Source organism: Apteryx rowi, unplaced genomic scaffold, assembly GCF_003343035.1.
Source record: "Apteryx rowi isolate R43461 unplaced genomic scaffold, aptRow1 scaffold_22, whole genome shotgun sequence".
Taxonomy (NCBI): Eukaryota; Metazoa; Chordata; class Aves; order Apterygiformes; family Apterygidae; genus Apteryx; species Apteryx rowi.
In genome coordinates, this window is record NW_020448530.1 from 2,056,807 (window position 1) to 2,078,974 (window position 22,168).

The following is a 22,168-nucleotide window of genomic DNA, read 5'->3' on the forward strand; positions in this document are numbered from 1 at the left end:
TTTAACAAACTTCAAGCTCCTCCTGTTCTCAGTCACCTGATCTGAGTCGTGCTTTACAGGCTGGTATCTGAAAAAAAACAAAGACAAATGCTTGCAATGTAATGGGATTTTCATTAACTTTCTTTGGGTGCATTCATGGAAAAATATTAACTTGTGATGCAGACATTTGTTATCCAAACCAGAAAAGTGCCAGCTGGTTTTRGCTTTATTTGCCTTTCTCACTAGGTTCCAGTTTCTCATTAGGTTCCAGTTAGAGGCTACATAGGAAAAAGCAACTTACCCTCATTGATACTGGTGAAACAGGTCGATGCTGGCCTGCTGTTTTCAGGAAACACCATAGGATTCTTTTCAAAAACTATTCTAGACATAGTTATAAGCTAAGTGTAGAGAGGACCTTCTCAATCTGTGATGGGTCTCTTAAAGCTATTCCTATTCCATCCAATTTACAAATGGTTATTTAATTAGTAATCTACACTGTACAGAGCAGATTCATTCATCTCCTCATATGACAGAATTATAAAACATTACAATAGGCTTAAGTGTTGTCACAGTCAATATTTCACATAATTAGAAGAGGTCGCCAAATATCTTTGGCCTTGCATTATTGATGGTTTAATGAATAGACTACTTTTCCGTTGAGAACATCTGTTTAAATACAGTTCTTGCCCCAGATGAGGTAGTTCAAAGCTTTCAATTAACTGTCATCCTTTTGCTAGAATCAAACCGGTGGTTAAGTATCTATTCATCTCGCATAGAAGGTCAGTATTTTCTTTGCAACCCAACTGGCACAAAGTCTGTGACAACTTAATATCAGTGTTTATCATGTTTCTGCATCTTCAGGCCTGAAACCAAAGTTATTTTAACTCCAGATTATTTGTAGGGAAGCTTTTTTGCCCCAGTTCCATTTGGCAGGAAAATAAGCCCTCCTTTTTAATTTCGTATCATTAAGCTGAATACAGCTATCTCAAAAGTTCAGTGGGATTTATTTCTGCCTGACATGTTCTTTTATTTCAAAGTGGAAAACAAGCACAGACAAAGAATCATCTAACAAAATGGTGGAACTGTCTTCTACCTGAATTTTTCTTTTATGGAAAGACTGCATCTTAAAATTTAATACTACATGAAAGTTTGAAACAATCCTTTTAAGAGCCATCAGTTTGACCTTTTAAATTTGTGAAGGAACAGCTGTTTCTTCTTTATTGCAAGAATCCTCTGACCTAAATAACTGGTGTCAATGGACAAAGTTGTGTCTTTGCATTGAGCCCTGTATTTCTCTGTGTATTTGGCCAGAGATACAGGGCCAACTGGTCATGCCTGGAGATATCCCACAGGAGATCTCTCATACTTCAGAAGCATTCCCTGCTTCATAACCCCCTCCAGCTTGTGTTATCCTCCCACAGCTCAGTGAGCATCACATAATCTTAGAGCACTCACAAATGTCCACAATTTGCAATTTCCTTTGGAAATGCCTCCTGCCACTGGTTATAGGCATGGGGTATCCTAGGAAGGCATTGGATAGGACAGTGCTCTCTGGAAGAGTCTSTGCTCCTGCAAGGTATCAAAATCAAACATTCACTTCAGGGAACACTTTGAAAAGTGTTACCGTGATGCTCTTTCTGGTCTTTAAGACACTGCTGATATCTCGGCACAGAAGTAAGAAATGCAACCTACTGAATCAGTGAACAGTCACGATCTACGTGACATCAATCAGCAGGCTTGTGCTGCACTGCAACCAGGTGGAAAGTGGACGCAGCACTGAGGCTTGGAAGGTGAAGTGCAGTCGCGTTCGGTCCTGCTTCCGCGTGCCACTGGAGCGATGTCCTGTGTTCCCTTGTGCCAAACAACCCTGCATAGGCATCAGTGGAAAATCAACATAGGAGTAYGGTGGTTGTGACTTGTGCAGCTAAATAAATTCTTCAGGCTTCTGGCTCTCTCTTCAGCCTCTTAGTGCAGATGGAGGAAGTATGGAAATACTTGAATGGCAGATATTTACCATGCTCTTTAAAAAGGAGAAGAAGGAAAAAAGCAAACAACTTGAGCAAACACAGTTTTATGTAATTGTCTTAAAGAAAAAAATAAATAGCTTAGCTGTCRTTGGGTTTTGCCTAAGGGACTACCATGAATGAGTTACACAACTGAACATTCATTCATCAACTGATTCTTTGCAAAACCATATGGCTCCTTGCAGGATTTCTTTAAATATTATGCATAGATATGAAATTGGTGTCTTTGTAGCTGTTAAGTCTGTTGCTTGAGGCTCATTTTGAAATACTGTTTCTAGATAGTAAAGCAATGTTAATTTTGCAAGCAATAGCCTAATAGAAAGCAGTTGTTCAGGCACTTTCAAACAAATTAAGAAAAGAAATTGAAAAATAAGAAATCTTGAAGGAGTAAACTGATCTAAACTTTAAAGATTAACTGTGCCATTGTATGTGATTTTCACATGAACTGTAGGACATCCATTTTACTAGATGGAAGACAATGAGGAAAAGAGAAACATTATTAAAAATGTCATTGGTTTCATATATCAGTTCAGAAACAACAGAACCTCTGCAAAATGCATACATTAATTTACTGCAGTAAATATGTCTGAAACAGAGTTCACTGCTTGTAAAAAGTGTTTAATGATGTCTTTCCCTATCACAGAAACCAGTACAGACAGCTGCAACAAGAATTCACATATGTTATTTTCAACGCGTGCCTTAACAGTGAAGTTGGGCAAGTACCTGGCCACGTTTTCAAAAGAGAAAAACTATTTTAAACATCTCTGGTTTTGGAGATGTTTAAAATGGGCACCTGCAAAGGCTTGATCTTTCCCAGTGGGTAAGCAGCACTTTTGGAAATGGAGGCCCTGTAAGACATTTCTAATTGGGTGTGTAAAAATGAAAGCAGGCCAGGTGATGCCAAGGGCGAATTCAGGGCAGCCCCACAATCTCCAGTAACTAAATAACGTTCTTGGTTAGTGCAAAGAGAGACCAGAATAGGGACAGGTCTTTTAGCTTCTCTCTCAGCATAGGTGACCCTAAGCAGAAGGGCACRTGCCAGGGACGTGCCCTTAGCGTACAGCTGCACATGGAGTAAAACGCTGGATGCTTTCCCACATGTGGGAAAGATGGAGGGAGCACGTTGGCAGAGGTTAACCACAGCATCAGGCTATAATATCCCCTTTGCTGTGGGCAGTGCTTCAGCTTCTCTCATACTGCTGTCATCCCACACAGTAAATGTTTCTGGTCAGTGCATCAAAAACGAGGCCAGCCTGCTCTCTCTGGCAAACGTGGCTGTGTACTTAGCAAGGAGCTGCAGGGCTCTGTGTCRTTGAACGTGACGCGGGAAGGGTCACTCGTGCACGAGTCTCATGTAAGAGGCATGAGAGGTTCACATCGCGTCGTGATGCTGGGACTTTGTGATGGTGACTAGTATTGGCTGTTTCAGGAGTTATATGTAGTAGTTATGGAACGATCTGTCTGTATTAAAAGACCCTTTGAAACCCCTCATTTGGTGACTTGGCTTAAATTTAATCCCATAGTTTAAAGCAGAAGTTTTCAGTCTTCCTGATTTTAAAATCTCACTCGGCACCTCTGGATGTGAAGAGGAAAAACCACAGGACATAATTATAATAAGAATCCATGGGGTATTACAGATCAGATTTTCAGGCTTCTTTTTCCTTTCATCTATGTTAATCTCTTTCTCAGTATTCTCTAACCCCTCACTATTTATTTGGTTCCTGATGGCTTTCACTTAAWGTGTGTAGTACATCATCAAAGTACCTTGGATCACCGCAACGGGTACCCACCTGCTGCTGCAACTATGGTTACAACGCATCAAAACACAAGGAGGGAAAAGATCAGAAAGTTGTGTGCATGACTTGTATAGAAAGGAAAGGAAGAGGAAAAGTGAAGCTATGATATTCTGTTACGAAGCTTGCAGATGTCTTCCAAAAACAGGGACATATTTGCCAATGTTTTCTCTTCTTATCTGGAACTTCTGATGGCCTTAATAGCCATATCCAGTATAAAAGATGTTGCAGCCCACGGCTCTGGCAGGGAGAAGGTTTTACACTTGCATCATGTTTACAGATTGGGGTACCAGTGTGGATGGAGACTTAAACAGCTGACTGGAGCCTGTGAGTATTACGATTTAAAAATTCATTTTTCCTATGATTGTATTCAGTTCAGCAGGGACAAGCCTTAATTAAAACAAGCAATGCTTTAATGGTGACTCTTGTCTGTGGATTAATAACATCTTGCTTGATAAAAGTGCAGGCAGGCAGGTCAGCCTGCAGATCCTGGGAGCTTCTACCTCGCCACCTGACAGACTTCTAATAAAAAATCACTTAGTATACATAAATTTTTAGTGGTATCAAGCACTTCTGCGTTCTGCTGAGCTCAGCAGCATGCATGCTCAGCCCTTCTGAAAACAGAATAGTTTGCTTTTCTAAACTAGATTAACATCATTTTATATAATAGGTACATTAACTTGTCCCTACATATGGKGATGGGTTAGCTATAATGTTAGCTCTGAGGTTCTCAAGTGGAAGGTATCATATAAACACAGTTACGCTCTAGTATTTCCCTTGAAAGACCGGATAACTGGGTTTTATTCACCATTCTCTTCCCTCCCAGGCGTACCTCACTTATACAAGACGTACCATTTTACTAGGGCTACACCGTTAACAATCCTCTCATCTGTAAAATTTTCCAAAGCCAACATAATTTTCAAGTCCTGCAAAGTGGAGGAACTTCCCCAAAGAGCAAATCCATTGTGTATCTCACTGGAAGCCAAACCAAAATTCACCTTTTGAGGTAGAGGAGAGACTGGGTTTCCTGCCTCCCTTGCTTTAATGCCTCCGTATTTGCTTTTTAAAGAGGAACGTGGGCAGCTGGGAGGGAGGCCGATGGTTTGACACCAAGGCCAGTTCAGAACACTGTTTAATACACGAATGCCCATGCTGCGGCCCCGGYGTGCCGCGTTTGATGCTGTTGAGAAAATCATTGCCCCCTCTACGCKAAACTAATCGCACGTCCAAGTGAACGACAGCAACAAATACCAGAACTGCAGCGTGAGGCCTCGGCCACGTCACGCAGGCTGTACGCGGCAAGCGCGCTGTAAACTAATGCGTGGGTTTACAGATCCGTGTTATACCCACCGGTGGGTATAATAATTTATAATAATAATTTGGGGGGCATGATTTTGGTGGCGGGTGCTGCGCCCTCGCCGCCGGTGGGGCTGGGGCTCCCCGAGGAAATGGCGCCGCGGCGGCCCGACACAGGGAACGAGCGAGCGGTTAACCCCGCGAAGCGAGGCGCGGTCCCTTTAAGGCCTTCCTCACCTCCCCCTCGCGTGACGACACTCGGGCGTCACCGCGCAGGAGCGGGCGCAGTGCGGGGGGGGGGTGTGTGTTATGAGCGGTGGTAGGTGCTGCGGCGTATAAGAGAAAGGAATGTACCACTCCCCTCGCGGCGGGGGGGGTGGCCCCTGAAGGGAGCGACGGTTGGGGTGGCCCCTGAGGCGAACGGCGGTTGGAGCCGCGGCGGCGGCGGTGGCGGCGCCCGGCGCGGCCTGACGCGACCCGGCCGGCGGGCGGCTGTGGGGTCCGGAGATGGACCAGCGCCTCGCCGAGCTGGTGGAGGAGCTCACCACGTCGGGGGAGGCGCAGCTGGAGCCGGGCAGAATGAGGGAGCTGAAGAAAATCTGCAAGTACGGGCCTCTCCGGGGGCTCTGGCTGCCCGGGGGGCGGGGGGCCGGGCCAGCCCGGGGCGGGCCGCGCTGCGCTTCGGGCCGCGGGGCCGGGCCGGGCCTTCGCCCCCTGGCCCCGATGCTGCACTTCTCGGGTCCAGGCAGCAGGTGCCGCGGAGGCTGCCCCAGAGTCTCCCGAGTGTGTTGTTTTAGCGGTGCATTGCGTTGCTGTCAGCACAGAGGCTGTTGGTTTAAAAAAAAAAAAAGTGTCTGTGTGTGAGATAACACTTTTTAAATAAATCCTGTTGTGTTTTTTTTCCAGGTCTTCAGATGAACACATCAGCTATGCCTATCATCTGCTGATGACACGGCTTAATGAGGAGCATGCCGAGATACGCTTCTCGGCTTTTCAGATTGTGCATGAGTTGTTTACCCGATCGCACCAGTTCCGGACATTAATTATTTCCAACTTCCAAGAGTTCTTGGAGCTCACGGTTGGGATAGACCATGAGCAGCCTCTTCCCCCGCCCAAAGAGGTGGCACAGAAGCTGAGAAGAGCAGCCATTAAGGCAGTACAAGACTGGCATGAGAAATATGGAGAGGCCTACAAGAAGCTTTCTCTGGGATATCACTTTCTAAAGCAGAATAAGAAGGTACTCTGCATTTTTACTTCAATTTGCATTTTTAGGTGATGATCTCTAGGAGATGTTTAAAGTCAAATCAATAAATCTAAAAGGAAAACTGTTGGAAACAAAGCACTGGCTTTAAGGGTCATTCCCTTGACCATGGTCTTTAAAAAGCAAACCCCAAACTTACACACTCTTCCTTGGATTTATGGTGATAACACTTACATGAAGCAAAACTGTCACCTTAGAGCACAAGTTTAAGGATCTTCAAGAAGTAGGCCCTAACTAGTCTTAATAGAGTATTTTCTAAAAGTTTTCTGAACCTCAGATGCTTTTTAGAAAAATATTGTCTTGTTTCCATCAACTGGCTAGCAAGACTAATCTTAGAGGAAAACTTACACAGTTTACAGTATGCGCAAACATCATGCTGTAGTGCTGGCCAGAAAACGAGCTAAGCTTTCTAGTACAGTTGAAGCAAATGTCTTTTTATTATGAGCCAGTACTTCACTCAGAATGCTGAACTGTTTTTTGTGATTCCTTTTTTTAAATTATTTTTATTATTTTTATTTTCTTCATTGACTATTGTATTGTACAACTTATGGTTTAGTGATTAAATTTGCCAAGCTTCAGTGTTCTCTTAAGTACCGGCCAGCTAGTTGAGGTGAGGAAAAAGGGCTGTCTGAATCTCCAAACTAAGCTGCAGCCTGACAGCAGTAGAACAGTAAGAAGTATTTGTGGAAGGGGTTGAACTATAATGGAGAGACTATAGATTGTGGGGTGGTGGTGGGGAATGAATTGTTTTTAAAGTGATAGAATACTAGGAGAAACCATAAAGGACAGATCCACATTAGAGGAATAGATTACACATTGGAGGAGGGTTTTTATTCATCTGCTCGTGTGGTAAAGGAGTTAAATAAAACCCCCAGGCTGAACCAAAAGCTGCACTCAACCTTTTCTCAGGGTGCAAAGACGTTGTTCACCTAGTCTAGCTTAGATAGTGCAATATAGGCTTTCACCCACTAATGCTTATCTCAAGCCCCAAAGCGTAGCCTTTTTAGAAAGGAAATGACACTTTAAATTGAGGATAGTCTCAGCTATTAAGTCTTTCTCTGGAAGTTTAAAATAGCCTTATTTCTGTACTGCACTATCTAGTTCTGACTTCTTTTCGCTGCCCAACAAAGACAATATGTGTACATACTAGTCCCCCTCAAATGCGGTGTCATTCTGTGTCATATGCGAAGCTTAATTAAAGAGGAATTTCTTGTATGTAAACACTGTTTAGGCCTCCCTTCTAGGCCTAGAATTGTACTATGTTTTCATCACTCTTCTGCTTTGGTATCTCTTCTGAAGTGGAACAGTGAAATTGGTAACACTATTCTAGCATTCACGCTGTCTAGGATAACACTGTGCTTGAAATAAACTTACAGGTTGTGTTTCTCTTCAGAAGGACAGGTGCTCGGTGTTCTTAACAGTAGATCAAATAATATTGATATTCTTGGTATGTTGAGATATTTCTGTTGTTCTGTTTCCATATTTAGCTAATAATCTACACTATTTGTATTATTTATTGTATTGTGATCCTTTTATTGAAGTTTTGGCATCTTCTCACAAAGGGATAATTGTCTTTGAATCCTCCCTTACTCTATTATTTAATGAAAAAAAAACCCAACCTAAAACAAATGAAAGTGACAGGGAGAAAATACAAGACTGATGCAGAGGATCTTCAGTACGTAACACGTGGATTTATCAGGTTGGTTGTGCAAGTACAGGAGGAGTCTCCTGAAGATTGTCATGTCTGCCTGGACTCCTGTGGCTAATGACTGCTCCTCAGTCAGGACCTGATGGTTACATTGTACCTTTGTGATACTAGGCCACTCTGCAAGTTGACTGTACTGTTTTCTAGAGCAGCTGAATTKGAATACTTTTAGAAACGGTTTAATCTAGTGTGATAACTCTTGTACTTAAGATCAGCCGCCAGACCTAACCTGATTCTTGCCAGTTTAATACATGAAGTGCAAGAAGCAACCAAGAGATTTGGGAGGAGGCATTCTGACTTTCTGCAAGTAAAATACATCTGTCATTCTGTATTGCAGGTTTGGCACAATGCCATGGGGCAGTTCAAGAGGAGTGTTAGCGACATCTCTGTTTCTTTCGGATTATCTTCACCAAAATCGCCTTCTAAACACTTGGTCAAAATATGACAACTGGTATCTAAAGTTGTTCTTGCTACAGTGGTTTAGTGTACTGCTGTCCTTTTAGGGTATAAAGACAAAGAGCTACTTGCTGTTTTATCATTAGTAGGTCTGAGTTATACCTATATAAATGCTTGACTTTGAGAGCAAAGAATATTTCAGTATATCTGAAAATAACTTTTTTTTTTTTTAACTCCTATCTCAAAGTAAAAAACTGATTTCAGATGTTTCCAAATGTTTGCATATTTGGGTAACTCAACTACAATAATACTGTGATTTTTTTTTTTTTTTTTTATTTGAGGAATGCATAGGTGGGTTTTATGCAGTGAGCTGTGGCAGGAGGGGAACAGGATTTTAATAGACCAAAACAAAGCCTACAACTGCTGTACTCCAATACGTTCCCCAAAGTTGCGGTGCCTATTGTTGCCTAGGCTCAGTACCTACACCGTTTAAATCAGGAAGAATTGTTTGCACCTCTTTGCATCCAGTTCCAAAATTACAGACCATTGATAAAAAGCTTCATAAAGCCTGTACCAATACACAGGCAAAAGAACAAATCTAGTCACTGTCAGTGTCGCCTAAATGAAGTTAGATGCGTTCTGACCAAGTTTCTGAGTTAGTGCTGACACAGTGAGTCCCTGTGCACAGCTGTAACTCAGATCCCCGCTTCTTCTGACATTGCTGCACTCCTTTAAGTGGAGAGCGTGCTGTGTTTTGGGCACCTCAAAGCTTTCTGTGTGCTGTAGATATGCCTGGTGATGTATATCTAGCATGTGAGATGAGTTTTTATTATCAGTGGGAAACCATAATGATGTGACAGATGTTGTAAGAGGAGCTCCTGGCTAAGTGCCAAAACATGAAACAGAATGTAGCAGAGTGACAGAGCAGCACATGGCTGGTCCCTTTGGGACAAAGAAAGGAAAGGAGTGGGCAAGTGGCTCTGCCATAGGTGTTCTGATCCGAGGAGGAAACTGTGATTTAGGAAGCTCTAAGTGTCCCTGGTTTGCTGTGCAATCCGAATCTGACCACCTAGGAATGCGGGCTTGTAGTTTCTGGATTCAGTATCTTTGTTCCATTTTTGTGGTTGATGTTGCTTTGTATTTAATGTAGTGGTGCATCTTTGGGAGGATCTGTTTCTCCTGCTACTGTGTGGAGAGCTGTGCGAACTTGGAAATCCTGAAAATCAAAAAAAATCCCCATGGGGATCCAAGTGCTGCTATAGGTTGTGAAATTAGCTCTTTTCTCTACCTTCCCCATCTCCCTGTTAAAAAGAGAGATTGGTAAGTGCGTGTCTCTTCCTAAATTGATGGAGACTCTCCGTGTCAGTTTCTGTGAAAAGTGAAGTAGCCTTTTACTCCTAGAGGTTTTTAGGTATACCATTCATCCCTAAAGTGTTTACATAATATTTATGAACACCTTAAGCCTTGTTGCATGCTGTAGGGAACGTTAAGCATATGGGAACATGCCTATAGTATGACATGTTAGTTAAGCCCAAGTTCAAGCATTTGTTTTTTAGCTTCCATTGTGTTTAATGGTGTTACCTACTTGCTTAYGCTAAACAAATATGAAAATGTTTCACTAAATTTGAGAAGAGAGAATGACAAAAATACTTGATTGTGCAAGAAATAAGCAAATTTCAGTTGTAGGATGTACTTGGTTAACTTGACCCCTGGCTAGTAAGTCCATGTACATATTACAGAAAAGATTTCCTAGGACTAAATAGAAAGTGAGACTTATTTGTCATATTGATGATAATCTCAACATCATATGGGCCTCTACCTTGTAAGTGAGATCTAAATTCACTGTTTTACTTGCGTGGCTCCAAAATGTTGAGATAGAATGTCAGTATCTGGGAATCGTTACTGTATTTTGATAAACTTTCTCATCCAACAGTCCAAGCATCCACTGAAGATTTCTCTTTACAGTCTCTCTGGTGCTATGTTTGTATTACAATAGATTTCATTAGCAGAATGGTTCTGAAGTATGGGTTTACTCAGCATAATCTGTATTGAGGTTAATGAAAGTTATGTGGTAGCATTCAAAATGAAATCGTGTGTAGCAGTCAGGGTTTTTCCTTTCTGAAGGCTTATGCATTAACATAATTCAAGATTTTTTCCTTAAAATAGAAGTGAAAAATATTTACACTTTCAAGCCCTTTTATGAATGAACTGAAAAACCCCACTGCAAATATTTTAAGAAACAGCAGCTTGACTCACTCAGATTTCTGTTTGTATTTTAGTCATAAGAAGATAAAATGAGACTAAATTACTACCTTTCCCTCAATCCCCAATCCAAAAAGTTTCATTATAAAATTTAAAATTCAGTCTTATAATGAGTTTGGATGCCTTTTGTACTACTTTGCTTGCTTACAAAGTTGTTCAGTAAGTGATGCGTGTGTGCTCATAGTGATTACAAATTTTCCTAAATTTCCTTTATTGAAAGTAGACCTAGAGCAATGTTTTCATATAATATGAATAGTTACCCTATGTAGTGCCTTTCCCCCGCCCAACCTCACGTCTCCAGTGCTGTGACAGAGGTCTCCCAAAGCCTAGTTTATTCTTACAATTTAGATGTGGAAATGTAAACTTTTTTTTTCTGCCTTATGATTCCTTTATGAAAGCCATTGATTCTCAGCAGTCCCTTATTAGTAGAAGTAAAAACTCCATTAAGAATTACTGTAGTTATTGATTCCAGGAAGAGAAGAGATAAAAGGAAGTACTGCTGAGCTTCTGGCTGATCACTGATGTTAGCGGATTTTTCACCACAGATAAGGATCTTAGGAAATGGATTTTCTGTATATTTCTTACAAGGAGTGTTACACTTTTTTTTCTTTTTTCTTTTTTTTTTTCTCTCTCCCTCCTTAGGTGGATTTTCAAGATGTGAGTGCCAGAACCCTGGCTGAAAGGAGGAGGGAAGAGGAGAAGCAAAAACGATTAGATAACATTTACAAAGAAAAAGCTGAAAGAGCTGAAAAAGAAATGGCAGGTGAATTATTTTGGTACTTCTTGGGTTTTTTTTGTTTGTTATTAAAGCACCTTTTATAAAGTTATATAAAACAAATTCCAAGAAAGTAGCTATCCAGGTCATAGCTGACTGTAGAAGGGAGGAATAGTACATATGTTATGCTTGACTCTCTGTCACTTAAGGAATATTAGGGAAAACAAGTGACAGTCCTGTGAGCTCAGGTAGTATGAAGGAATTAAAAAAAAAAAAAAAGTACTGAGTTACAGACCAGACCTTTATTCAGTAAAGTATGAATGCATGACTATGAGCATATCAAGATACCTTTTGGAGCCAGTGGCTTAGTTTCTGTGTCTATGACTGGCCGCAGACTTCTCAATAACTTGCTGACTGATGAACTGAATTATATAGTATATACAGTTACCAAGTTCCAGAAGTACGGGCACTGGTCTACACTGAAATCCTCGATGTGGTGGAGGTTCAATGAAAAGTATCATAATATTACTAAAAAGTATGTCTAATTGGGGGCTGAATCTCTAAGCAGTATGTATATAGCAACCCTGTTTCTGAATACAGAAGAAGAACAGAGAAAGCGAGTATATTATGTTGCAGTTACCAAGGGTTATTTAATGAAATTTCTTTGGTTTATGCAATGTATGCATGCGTGTCTGCATTTATGCTGCATGCTGTGAATGTTTTCATGCATGAGGGTGGAATTTTAAAGAGGTTTAACCTTCTTAAAGTCATTTTTATTTGTAGCATCTTTCAGCTATAGTTTATGTTCATGGGTACACCTGGAAACACCGTAACATCCATGGCTGCAGAATGAGTACCCACCAACATCATGAAGGATATCCTCATTGAACCTTGTTCTGCTTGAAAGTTTATGAACTATTTAAGTCATCTTTGATAAATAATTAAATTTTAGGGAGAGTAGGAAAAGGATGAACATTGGTTCTAAATTTCTTGCTCAGGAAATGCTAGATTTCCTGCTTGAGGTAGTAGTGTCACTTTTATCAAGATGATTTCTGGAGTGAAGTACGTATGGAACAATACTATTGATCACCGGATAAATGGATCATCCCTTTGGCAGCTAGATTTGTTTTGTAAATCTGTATCTGCTCCAGAGACATTAGCATTTTATGTTGTTTAACAATATTCTAAAATAATTGTCTCCTAATAGAAATGTCTCAGGAGATTGCTGACACACTGACAGAGATGGAAAACTGTTTCCGGCTTCTAATGCCAGATCCTTTTGACTTCACTGTGAATGACACAGAACTGGAACCCAACAAACAAACAACTGCTAACGAGGGCAAACCTGCATCCCCCTCATCCTCCCAGATAGCACTTCACCCATCTTATTTTGGACATGTGGATGATGAACAGCCGTGCTGCAGCAAGGACCTTCTTTCTGTTTCTCAGTGTGTTAAAATTGATAGAAATGAAGAGTTGAGTGAGGAGCAGGAGAAGCTGGAGCAAAAAGAATTAGATGGAGGCACCCACTCAGAACTTGGATCTGGTGTCCCTGCTCTCAATGATGATGATTACCAAACTTTTGTTAGGAACCATGGACTTATTTCTCATAAATATACTCTAGACCTTGAAATCTCCACAGGTATCTGGAACAGTTTTTCACAGATAGCTGGAGAGAGTCTTTGTCTGAAGTGCTTTGTCGTTGCTTCTTTCTGTGACTGTAATGCTTGGGGCTCCTGGACACCATTTTGATTTATTTTGGAATTCTCTTCTACTTCTGGTTTAACTAGTATCCATTCTTAGGTTTGGGTTGCCTTATACATTCTTTACAGATTTTACTGATCAACTTTTAATCTTAAAACTTTTGTATTAATTGTAATTGTATTACAGCACTCCATGGTACCAGTAATAAGATGAGTTTCCTGTCTTAAAAAATTTACAGTCTGTAGTTTTCTTTTCCATGTGCTTCACGACTCACTGCTTTCTCTCTCTCTTTAGGGGTATAAGGTACTAATTTAAATATCTTAAAATTGGCAGTTTTTTCAAAAATTTCTTTTCTTCTTGACAACTTGCAAGAAGCAATAAGTAGAGTTTTGCTAGGGGAATTGTAAGGTTCATGATTATACCTTTTTATATAACTTYGCTAATATGAGTTACCTGTAGAAAAATCAGCGTAGGCTATGATTTGGTAATTTAAGTGAAGTGTCTTACAAATGCTGTCCTAGTAGAGTTTTATGTGCAAACAGCCAGTAAGACAGGTACCTACTTCTGTGCTTGCAGACAACAGAACTGGAAATGCATCTGCAGGGATTATGAATGACTAACAGATGTACAGTTCCATTTTTACTTGGGTAGTGGCATACTTGCTTCTTTGACAATCAAGTCCCTATTGCCATTGAAGGCAGGGACCGTTTCATACTGAATATGCAGAAACTGGTACAATGAGGCCCATATAATGTAAATAATAACACTTCACTTGCCTTTGGTTTATTTAATGATTCCCGAGTGCTGATGGCTTAGCCATTCTTTCTGTCTTCAATGGAATGAAGGCTTTTTCATTTTTTCTTCTGGTTAATAATTAATACTGAACACAGTAACACTCTGATGTCTGTAACCTTCCCTGAAGTGATCAAATACACTAGAAAGATTCACATATACTTTTTCCATGTAGCTTCTTAGCTCTTGTAGAAGATGCTATAAACCCCATGTACTAACCCTTTTTTCCTGTTTTGAACAGATATAAAAGTACATGAGAATGAAGATAATACAGCCATAATAAACAACATCATGGATGCTCACAGACTCCTTAGAAATAAGTTCTTGCCTACTGTGCAGTCCTGGATTCAGGTGGGATAAAGAGCTGATTTCTTCATTTCTTATAAAAAGATGGAGGAGCAAGGGATGGTAAAGCTTGAGGGCAGAGGGCAAAAAAACAAACTGGAAGAACAAAGTTGAACTTGAAACAAAGTTGAAGAAACATTGGTACAAATAGAAAAGGTTGCTGATTTAATAGAGGTGGATAAGATGAGAGTACAGGAGCTGCATAACTTCTTTGATGGCTCTCAGCATAAGTATACTACCTACAGCAGTACTTAAGTTTGGAGGGGGGGGGGGGTTGTTTTTGTTTTTAAACAGATGTCTCAGAAAATACAGCTTCTTCACGAATGGGTTAAAGCAAAAATGAGTTTGTCAGACATACCTGTGTCAGAAAAACATTTTGTCCTTTGTGTTAGTTGATGTTACTGCTCAGGAACCTCATACATGGAATTTGGCGTACTAAATGACACTCTCAAAGGGAATTGTTTATAGCAACTGTTCATTCTTTATTTCTCTTTAGTTGTTATTACCAGCTTTTATATTCTAGCTGATGAAAGATGTAGATTCACTAGTTTTTACTTACGCAATAAAGGAATTTGTGATAGTGTTGTTCCATTAAAAATGGAAGAAAAAATAGTTTTTGTCTCTGGTGTCTAGGAAAAAGAATAAGAATGTAGATTTCTTGCTTTGCAGTTATTTACCAGAGCGGGAATAAACGATGATCGACTAAGATGTGCCATTGATCTCAAGAATAAACTGGAGATTGCTATGAAGAAATACAAGGAAATGAACATTTCCATTAAGGAGAGGAAAAGAAAAGTGGTGAGTTGTTTTAAATCCTAGAGAGGACCGTTATTAATTCTTAGTTTGTATACAAAAAATGTGGGATTAAGGCTTAAGAGAAAGTGCAGACTTCTCCACACAAGCTTAACCAATACGTACACTATTTCAGCTGGTTATAGCTTCACTCAGGAGAGTTGAACTAAACACATGTAGAGTGTCTGGGGTCTGGTTATCAGACAAAAACATATAAGCCAGCGCTGTTACTGTTTTATATAGAGAACTGGTTAAGTTCAGGCTTTATTTACTCTTCATGTGAAACGTTGTTATGTCCTCAGCTTCTTTTGTGTAGATACGTATTTCTCAGTAAATATTGGTATTATTATTGTTCTTTTACAACATGCTAACTTATACTAGTGCCTCACAGTTCGGGGAAATACTCTCTCTGCTTTATAGCATTCACTCTCTGTAGTGAACAGGTGATGTGATTGTATTTCACAAAGATTAGCTCCCTATGACAGTTTTTGTAAAACAGGTAAAATTGAGGATATTAAATTTTGAGTAAGCTGAGGCTGAAAGATCAAATGCTTTATTCAAATCCACAAAAGGAGTTTATGACTTGTTTATACACCTAAAGCAGCAGAGCTGCATAACGCTTATTTCTGTTGGTTGCAATCAGAGTTGCTGTATAGCTTGACATGAAAATAAATGTTTTGGGTCAGGGTCCAGAGTAAAGGCTGGCTTCTGACTGGATTGCAAGAATGTGAGCTGGTCATTGCATCTTGGACTAAAGTGTAGGAGCCTAGTTTAGCCGTGACTGAGTGTCTGAGACTTGCTTTCATTGTGCAAATGAACCTTTATCAAGATAAATCTGGTTCATCATCTTAATATTACTGATGTACCGCCCCAGTCAGAAATGCCAACTCTGAATGAAAAGTACTGAAAGACTGTCTTGTCAGAGGCTTTTTTTCTTCAGTGAAATATGCGTGCTACCTTTATGCAACCAGCTATGAAGGAATCCAGACATCTGCTGTCATTCCTGCCATTTGCTTGACAGGACTTCATTTGCTGGTCCTCTGCATGGAATATGGGTTGCTATATTTCTTGCAAGATATAAATGACATTCAAGCCTTGATTTTTCTATGTGCGTGTTTATATACTGTTAACACCTAATAAACTCCACTGTTACGAAAAAAGGAGAATACATAACAGTGCTCACAAAGACATACAAAATGAAACAATGCAGATTGAGATATGTAATTTATGCATTGAAACTATATATATTTATTCTTATTTTTCTTTTTGTAGAAAATACCCAAATTTGGTTTTACTGTTGAATTACTTTAAACTTGAAACCTGAAGAAAGACAGCTTTGTGCTGCAGGAAGAAACTGTATAAAATGTCTTTTATTCACGTGTCAGGTGACTTGATTGAAACTTAAGAACACAGTAAAATGAGAGACTGATAGAACAAAATAAGCAACAGTGCCTCTAGACCTTGATTATTAAATCCCCATCCATCAAATATTTACATGTCAGCATATGAAACACTACACCCAACTCCTCTTTAATTCAACATTGCTGCTTGCAGTATGTATAGTTGCTTCTGTCTGTATGTGTTTGTCATTGGAATTATAGTTCTTGACATGCCAAAGTCTTGCAATCATGTAACAGTATCTCTGTATTTTTAGAACCAAGCGAATTGCTAATAATCTCTCCTTCAGAGTACTGTCTCACAGCCACCCTACCCCTTCAGAGCTCAGTGTATTACAGATATTATTTGTTAGCACACTTGAGTGAGTGCTGTACCTGCATGTGTGTAGAGATGAGCATATGTAGAAACAAAGGAGAGCACTTAATAATTGGAGCGAGGGAATAAATAAAGCGTCTGAGTGCAGAAGGTCCTGTGTAAATTGGCTGGTTTGTAGTTATCTCCGACAGCCCTGAATATTTTGACATTTGATATCAATTTGCTTGGCAACTAGTGATTGCAATCTGAAATACATATGTTGTTAACTGGAGAACGTAAAAGTGAATTGTTTGTGTACCTGCTCATTTCTTTGAGTGTAATTATGATCCTGCACCACAGGCATGCCTTACCTTCAGGGAGAGTGTGGTTTTATTTTACTGGCAAATATAAAACAGAAAAGTAGGAACTTGGAAATGTTGCCTGCTCAGTCTCCTCAACCTTTCTGCTTTTCTGCTTTTTCTTTGTGCTCCTGTGGTCTCTAATTTCCCCCATTTTCATCTTTGTTCTGTGCTTTGTTTCCTTTTTGTCCTTGCTCTTGCACTAGAAAGCCTTCTCAGAGATTTTAGTTTGATGGAGAGGAGGAAAGGAAAGGCTTTACCCACCCACAGATTGAGATCAAGAAAGCTGGTAAAGGGAAGGTTTTAGTGAGAGATTGTACAGTGGAATTGGAAGAGATTTGTTACTATTAACTCTAAGGATAATACTGTATTTCTTAACCCAGGAAAGATTTGAATTGCCAGTTAGAAGGAGAAAGGTCCTGGAGTTCCTTATCATTGCCACGTACCATTGGTACTGTTATTTAGCTGAGCTGAGCCGAGGTACACGTGCATGTGGCTGAGATGAAAGGCTTGTACATTTGGAGTAATTCTTGATGCTGTGGCACCGTATGAATATACCAGTAATGTAGCTGGATATAAGTTACATTAGGAAGAAGAAGTCAGTGGTTACCTGGCCTGTCTTCACGGAAGAATTATTTGATTACTACAGGAAATTGTAGATCAAAGCTCATGCTGCTTTTGACAACTCTAACCTTGCTGCTTTTCATGGTCTCTCGTTCCACTTTCTAGATTATGGAGCACTAGTCTACCAGGCAGTATCCTGATGCAATTAGAGCATGTTAGAAAATTAACACAAAATATTTTCTCTGACACTTTTTGCCTTTATCTTTACAGGAAAAAATGTAAGGCCCCACTGCTTTGTGAACTACAGGAGTTTTATGAAAGCACAAAACTTTATGCAGTGAAACACTTTAACTGTATCTTATAGTATGAAACGGTTTATATATATATTTATATATATTACATCAGATATAACCATCTCTTTTATCTCCATGATAGTGAAGAACTCAAACCATCAGAAAGACTTAATTAAAAGGAGGATTATCAATTATATGTAACACTTACACCGTGCCGGCTGTGGCATCCTCCTGCTCTTTTCTCTATCTGGAGCCATACGAGGAGAGGGGGAAAAAAATGATGAAGGTTATCCTTTGAGTGTCTAGAAACAAGTCCCTTGGGACAGATTTTATAAATGTTAGTATATCCCGTCTGTAGATGGGAGTTAATATGTCTCCCCAGCAGATCAAAAGTTGCAACACATATCTTCTGGGGTTTTTATTTTTTAAAAGGGTGGGAGGTGGACAGACAGTGACAGTCTTACTGTGTTGGTTGAAGGCAAGAATGAGTTTTTGTGTGCTTACACAAGTTACATTCACCGTAGTTAAATGCTTGTTTGGGGAATGAATCAGATGTTGGTATCTGATAGGAAAAGTATTTCAAGAATATAAACAAGAGTTTTGAAATCCATTTTTATCTGAATCTAAATTTTAGCAGAATCTGAGGACAGAGCGCAGAAGCTATAAAAGGGCTCTTATTTCACAGTACGTGGATGCTTGGACATGCTGCTTTTTCTCTTATGCCTGTTCAGGATAATCTCAGTGTCCAGTAGAGGGAGTGCACACTGCATGCCTGGCATTTTTCTCTACACCGCCTTTATCCAAAGCCAGCTACCATCTCAGTCTGTATATGTTTCCAGGCAAACCTATTACAGCAGCATTAGAGATACTTTAATAAGTTAGTTCTTGACTCTATTTAGATGAATTATTGTACCAGTATTGCTGTAGTTATTGGCTAAGATTGGTATTTGTAATAGAAATCCCTATTTTCAGAGGTTTAACTCTTTTGTAAGAATAAATTGCTTATGGTTGAAATGTTCCTTTAAAAAAAAAACAAAACTGTCTCCTGGTTGGAAATAGTTTCTGTTGTTCATGGTTTCCCCATTTCTTAAAATACTAGATTTTGATTTTTTTTCTTCTCCTTTAGTGTCTGCTTTGCAGTTGATCAGATCCAAATTATATTGCAATTTTAAAAGTTAAGACAAACATGTACTCTGTTTTAAAAGTCCTACACACTGTTTCATATACACTGCTTCCATAAAGGATTAGGATAATACTTAAAATTATCACGTTATTAATAGAAATGTAGCTCATTAGCTTTATTTTGTATGCTGAGAGCATATTTATCTTTTATATAACTGCCTTTGGGAAGCAGTAGAAGGTGTAGTACTCAAGCTAACTAAAACATGACCAAATAGAAGGTAGTAGGCAATATAATGTAAGAAATGTTTAGCTCATTTGTCTGTCAACAGAGTGATTATTTAACAGGCTTATAACATTTTGAAATTTTAACCTCAAGTTATACCATCAGCCAGGGATATATATATTTTCCATTAACTTTCTTAATTACCTTGTGTTTCACCTTTCCTTATCTGCTGTCATATCTAAGTGTGGACCTGGATCCTGATTTATACATGTGCTTAATTTTATCCATGTGAACCATCTGGTTGAATTCAGTAATGCCATTAATAGTTAGATTTGAAGCAGGTTCTCCTTGCATAGTCCAGAACCTGATCCCCAATCTGATCCCTAACCCCTACTGCAATACAACTCAATTATTTCTGAAAGTATAATTTCAGGTGGTTGTTATAAATGATGTCTACAAATTAAATACTTGCTGATCATAATTTTGTCTTAAAATGGTTTAATACATTAAAAAAAATAAAAATGTTAATATGCAATAAGTTAAGCCAAGAGCTCTGCCAATTACTTGGCTGCAAGACTATTGCTGTTCCCCCCCACCCCCAATCTTCAACTACAGCTTGGTATTTTATCACTGTTAATGCGTTATTTTTACCTAATTATTTTTTAGTTTAGCTCTTTCTTAAAGTCTGTCTTTTAGTACGTGCCTAAAAAAAACCCGTGCACTTGATTTTTCAATCAAAAGCAAAGGCTGTATTGTTTTTTCTTTCTGCATCCTTCTATAGCCATAGAGAATCCAGTTGAGCTGCTTGCTTTCTGTTTTGTGTAACAGAGTTTCTTACACTCACTTCCTCCTTTCTTTCTTTTTTTCTTTTTAGAGAAGTTGGTTCTGGGGGGTAAATCATTGTCCCTAGTGATCCCTCACCATGCCTGAACCCACATCTGCTAGAACATACTCAGACCAAGGAGCAAGAGAGACATCTTTGTAAAAGAAGTCTTTCCCCCAGGTGATGCTTTTAAATTGCACACAACCTCCCCACCCCAACTCTTAACAAAGTTGCCCTCTGAAAACCAGATGTTTTTAATGTTGATATGATATAGTAACTTAACGTTGGTTGTTAGTATCTCTTCTAAAGATGAATAGAAATATTTTTATATTTGATAATTAAATTGATGTTACACTTTAAGGTGCCCTTTTCAGGTTGTATATATCATTAGCAATAATGTGTTCAGAGTAAATAAAATTTGATAATGTTAGTTTGATCAAAATAGTAGCCGATGCTTTTTTTTTTTTTTTTTGTCTAGCTGATATTTATCAAAAAAGCCAGGTCAACCATAACTGTAAAAGTAAACACAAACTGTTAACTAGGTCATACAGAAGAGGTGGTTGCTTATGCTTCCTCTTCCCTCCTCCCCCATTTTAACCCTCATATAATAATTATTTCTGAGGCTTCTTTTTTTTCTGTGTTTCTTAATCAAATTTCAGAAAAAGAAGCTTTTCTATTTTTGTAAGTCTTACCAGAATGTGGGACTAGCAAAAAAGAAAACACTGTAGAATTAATACTCAAAGCAGTATTTTCTTGTCACAGCGTTTAATCAGCTAGTGTGGTTTATTTTTAATTTTTTTCTTTTACAGAACGGCCTGTTGCTGTGGTATATTTTATGCTTTGCACTGGGTATGCAGCCTGCTGCTATTGCAGAGTTATTAAAAATATCTTGCTATGCAAATCTAGTCATGAATTTTTAAAGTTGTCACTGTGACGACCTCTGGTTCCTATCTGATTCGCAGGTCGCACAATGCAATTTGGAGCTCTTCTAGTAGAGTGTAAAATAAAGTAGGATGTCTCTATCATCTAAAGTTAACCCTTATGTTAAGTATTTCAGTTTACTAGGCCAAAGGGTCATCTCCCTTGATTCATCCATGAATACTGAGCAATGTGTGCTCTGTAGTTACTAGATGTAAATTCGCTTCCTGCTCTTTATCCATCCTGCCTTACATGGGGAAAGAATGTATTGAAGTGAATAAAATATGTTTGTGAAGTTCAGTATAGGTAGACTGCAAAAAGCTTATTTATAAAAAAGGAAAAGAAAAATATTCAGGCTTGGAACACTACCAAGAGAATTTATTATAGTAAGTCATTTAAATTTAGTCGATGTGATAACATTAAAGTAAATACATACACATCTAATGTTATCTGTGTTCCTAAAATCCACAATAAGGAAAATACTTAAGCTCATGTGGCTCTTGCATAGAATATTTTGTTGACTTGTTGCCTGTTATAAATTAGGTTTATTTAATTGAGGCAAATACCCAGTTGTTAAAAACATGGCATCTGAAATATTTTTTTAAAAGTCTGTAATTGCAAATTTGTTTATAAAAGTGATAATTAAAGTAAAGTGCAATTTAGTTGCTGATTTTTATGGTGCATGTGTGTGCAAAGTATATAACAAAACACAGCCATTGGTGGATACAAAGTTTTAGTCGCATGAGTTTGGGATAGTCTAAATTATAGTGGTAATCTATCAAATGCAGTAGAACCGTTTTGCATGAATGAGTGCTAATGGGAATCTTGTTATACCACATTTGAGATAAAAATCACATTTCTTAAAATTTTATAAAGATAACTAGAAATGAGATTTTTTTTTTCTCAACTCTAAAACTTATCTATTACCATATATAGGCCTCTGAGTCATAAAGGAATTAAATAGTTCAAAATATCCCTTACAGTCTTTCAGGGGGTCATGGAAATATGGTTCATCATCTCATAAATGACTTGGACTAGCTGAAGAGCACTGGAAAACCTAAAGGCTTCTCTGTGAAGGGAGAAAGAAACAGGTATTTTTGGTTGATGACC

General features: G+C 38.9%; 1 protein-coding gene across 2 annotated transcripts in view; it reads left to right on the plus strand.

The window, feature by feature from the left end:
• Positions 1–5,483: 5,483 nt before the first annotated feature.
• The window catches only part of UVSSA (UV stimulated scaffold protein A), a 56,783-nt gene continuing 40,098 nt past the window's right edge, over positions 5,484–22,168 (plus strand). The window contains exons 1-6 of one of the 2 annotated variants that reach the window (XM_026064597.1): positions 5,484–5,697; positions 5,999–6,329; positions 11,359–11,479; positions 12,639–13,073; positions 14,169–14,278; positions 14,942–15,070. In XM_026064597.1, the coding sequence (XP_025920382.1) occupies positions 5,600–5,697; positions 5,999–6,329; positions 11,359–11,479; positions 12,639–13,073; positions 14,169–14,278; positions 14,942–15,070 (1,224 nt within the window). In that variant the 5' untranslated portion in view covers positions 5,484–5,599. The remainder of the gene's footprint in view (positions 5,698–5,998; positions 6,330–11,358; positions 11,480–12,638; positions 13,074–14,168; positions 14,279–14,941; positions 15,071–22,168) is intronic. The other variant, XM_026064598.1, reaches the window with a different exon arrangement.